At 43.4% G+C, this 2,897-nt stretch overlaps 1 protein-coding gene across 1 annotated transcript; it reads left to right on the top strand.

Annotated features, from left to right (window-relative positions):
• LOC112252053 lies at nucleotides 1–2,512 on the top strand. Its single transcript, XM_024422963.2, has 10 exons — nucleotides 1–99; nucleotides 257–441; nucleotides 518–621; nucleotides 895–986; nucleotides 1,144–1,324; nucleotides 1,491–1,596; nucleotides 1,673–1,761; nucleotides 1,839–1,930; nucleotides 2,051–2,158; nucleotides 2,373–2,512. The coding sequence occupies exons 1-10, from the start codon at nucleotides 36–38 to the stop codon at nucleotides 2,405–2,407; spliced, it is 1,056 nt and encodes a 351-aa protein (XP_024278731.2). The 5' UTR covers nucleotides 1–35; the 3' UTR covers nucleotides 2,408–2,512.
• Nucleotides 2,513–2,897: the final 385 nt, after the last annotated feature.

Raw genomic sequence — 2,897 nt, 5'->3', positions numbered from 1 at the left:
TTTCTAGTTTGTAGGCACTCCTAGATCATTCAGTCATGTCTCTCCTTTGGCAATGTGCAATTGTTTTGGCTGTCGTAGCAGCAAGCGCTGCCAATGAAGGTACGTCTAATAATGAACGCATAATGATTATGTAGCGCTGATACCATGTTAACTTGAATAGGCTACTTATCTCATGCTGACCGCCTAACAGACTAGCCAAGTTGTGGTGTTGGTTCTTGAGATGAGAATGATGACAAAATCAAATTTATATTTTTAGATTTTAATGTGGATTGTGAGAAACACACCATTAAAGTGACATGGAAGGTCAGTCCAGAGTTGGTTGAACATGCTGCCCGTCTTTTCCTTGGACACTGTGTTCCGTCCACATTTTCTGTTCTTCCCACGGGAGAAGGGATGGTGACATTCCACTACAACCTCAATGGCTGTGCCATCAAGAAACGGGTAATGTCTAACTCTTGACCCAATGCATGCCATTTTGGATCCTGTGACAACTAATGCTTCTCCTTCTATTCCCCAGGTGACTGGCAAAAAACACATCTATTCAACCAGCCTGACTTACAGACCTAACCGAAAGCCCAAACCTGCTGCTATTAGTCACCATATTGAGTGTGTTTACATAAGGTAACCATCTATGCCAGGGGTACTCAACTCTTACACTAAGAGGTCTGGCGCCTGCTGTCTTTCGGTTCTACTTTATCATTAATTGCACACACCTGGTGTCCCAGGTCTAAATCAGTCACTGATTAGAGGGGAATGACATTTTTTTTTAAATGCAGTGGCACGGAGTTGAGTTTTAGGGCTCTATTGGGTGTAGTGTACTCTAACTATGGTGTTGGAATCAAATCTTCCTTTGCCACCTTCATTATTAAACTAAACATTCCCCCTTGTATGTAGACCTGAGGGATGGATTCCCCCATTCCTTATCCCTGCCTATGGTAGTGCTGAGGGTCATGGAGGATTGGTTTTCCACATGGCACTCCTCAATGGTGAGTGACTCATACAACATCAATTATTGTAAGAATGGTGTCAGACAACTTACCTGGTAAAGAAATTCTTAGCAGAGGACACTGCCCAAAGCTAGTTGAAACCTGTGGCTGTACAGTACGTATGAGCATTGCGCCCCTTCCCCTCTGTTGCATGTAGAAGACCTTACTGGTCTGGCTAAGAGCAGCCTGTTTCCCCTGGGCTCTTTCATCCCCATCTGGGCAGCAGTGGATCAGAAGGACCATCAGCCCTTGCTGTTGCTCTTGGAGGAGTGTGTGGCGGCCACAACACCAGAACTGCAGTCTGCGAGCCTGGTGTACCCCATCATCACCAACAAGGGGTATGTACCAGACCTGGCTATGGCCATGTAGGGTGCACGTTTTGGTTTTTGACTGCCTAGCGCTACACAGCCTATTCAAATGTTAAAGTATTGAATACATTTTAAAGTTAGCTTATTTGCTGGATGGAAGTTCTGTTTGTCTGCTCATTGCACAAAGCATTTTCAGTTGCCTTGCAGATGGGAAGACTGGGAACTCCAGGTTCCTGCCTAGGTACCACTCGTCTGCTCTTCTGCTTTACCTGCAGTCCTTCAAGTTTGCCTTAGGCGAGGAAGTGAGTGGACCACAAGTTCTCGGTATGACTGGGTTTTCATACTGTAGCTCTTGACTGTTCTCTTATTTCACCCCAGGTGTATATTCATTGTAAGCTTGTTGCATGGGACCCTGAGGTTTTTGATATAGAAAAGAAGGCCTGCCACTACATTAAAGAGACTGGAGAGTAAGTATTGGTCACATTCTTTAACATTAGACCATAATGATGTTAGTGCCAATGCAACAGCCAACTTCTATTCATAGATGGGAGCTGCTGGATGACCCGTCTCAAAGTGACATCTGCAAGTGCTGTGACTCGAGTTGCAAGCCTCGGTTGAAGAGGGGTGTGGATTCAGGTATTTTGAGGCACTTAATTTCAAGCCTGACTAAACTATAGTTCCATATTAATTTGAGCTGATCACTCTTGAGTTCTGATGGGACTGCAGCTTGAAGTAATTTATATATTTTTTTCTCAGAACCCCAGGGCCTGGTTCAAAACTCTGTTCTTGGACCGCTCACAATAGTGGAAAACTCTGAAACCGGGATCCCCAGTGAATTTGTAAAATATCCTACTGTAGAACAAGGTTGGTGATTTTGGCATTGAAGACTATAGTTTACACTTGGCTTTTAATTGTATCAGCTTTGATGCCAAATGACCTTGAACCTGTAACCTACTCATCTGTCATTGTGTTCTGTATTCAGTTGGCTTAATGGTCTGGAACACTTTGCTTGTCATTTTACTGTAACATCCCCCAACGGCAATGAGATGCATGTTACTAACAATTCAACCTGTTACAGGGATGGCTGTCTTTTCTGTCTCTACAGCTGTCTAATTGTAGGTGGCCTGAAGGGTGCATCACTTTCCACTAACCCCAGTATGGATATGAAGTCCTTTTGACTTGAGCATGTTTCAATAAAATTAGTACTTTACAATGGTATTTGTTGCTAATGGTTGTCAAAATGCTATGATCCTGATGAGATGTACCCTAAATCCAGTAGTGCGGAGCTGGTATCTACACAAAATAGCCAAGAGGTGACCATCTGGTTGTAAGAAGATCTCAATGAGAGTGCTCAGTGTTCTGGACTTTCCAGTGTCCTGATTACTCTTGAACTGTAACACTTTCTTCTCTTGGCATAATTATTTTGCTAATGGTAGCCACAGCAGGTGTTCATGCAATGGAAAGATTGTCATAAGTGAACCTGCTTATTGTTGGCTATACTTTTTCATTAATATCCCGCCCCAATATCAAATTGACAAGCCAAGTTTTAGGGATTGTAGGTGGCGATGGCCATGCTTAGGTAACATTCAGGAAAATGGCTGTA

The sequence above is a fragment of the Oncorhynchus tshawytscha genome, linkage group LG09 (genome assembly GCF_018296145.1).
Source record: "Oncorhynchus tshawytscha isolate Ot180627B linkage group LG09, Otsh_v2.0, whole genome shotgun sequence".
Lineage (NCBI taxonomy): Eukaryota > Metazoa > Chordata > Actinopteri > Salmoniformes > Salmonidae > Oncorhynchus > Oncorhynchus tshawytscha.
This window is presented reverse-complemented; position numbering and strand designations above follow the sequence as displayed.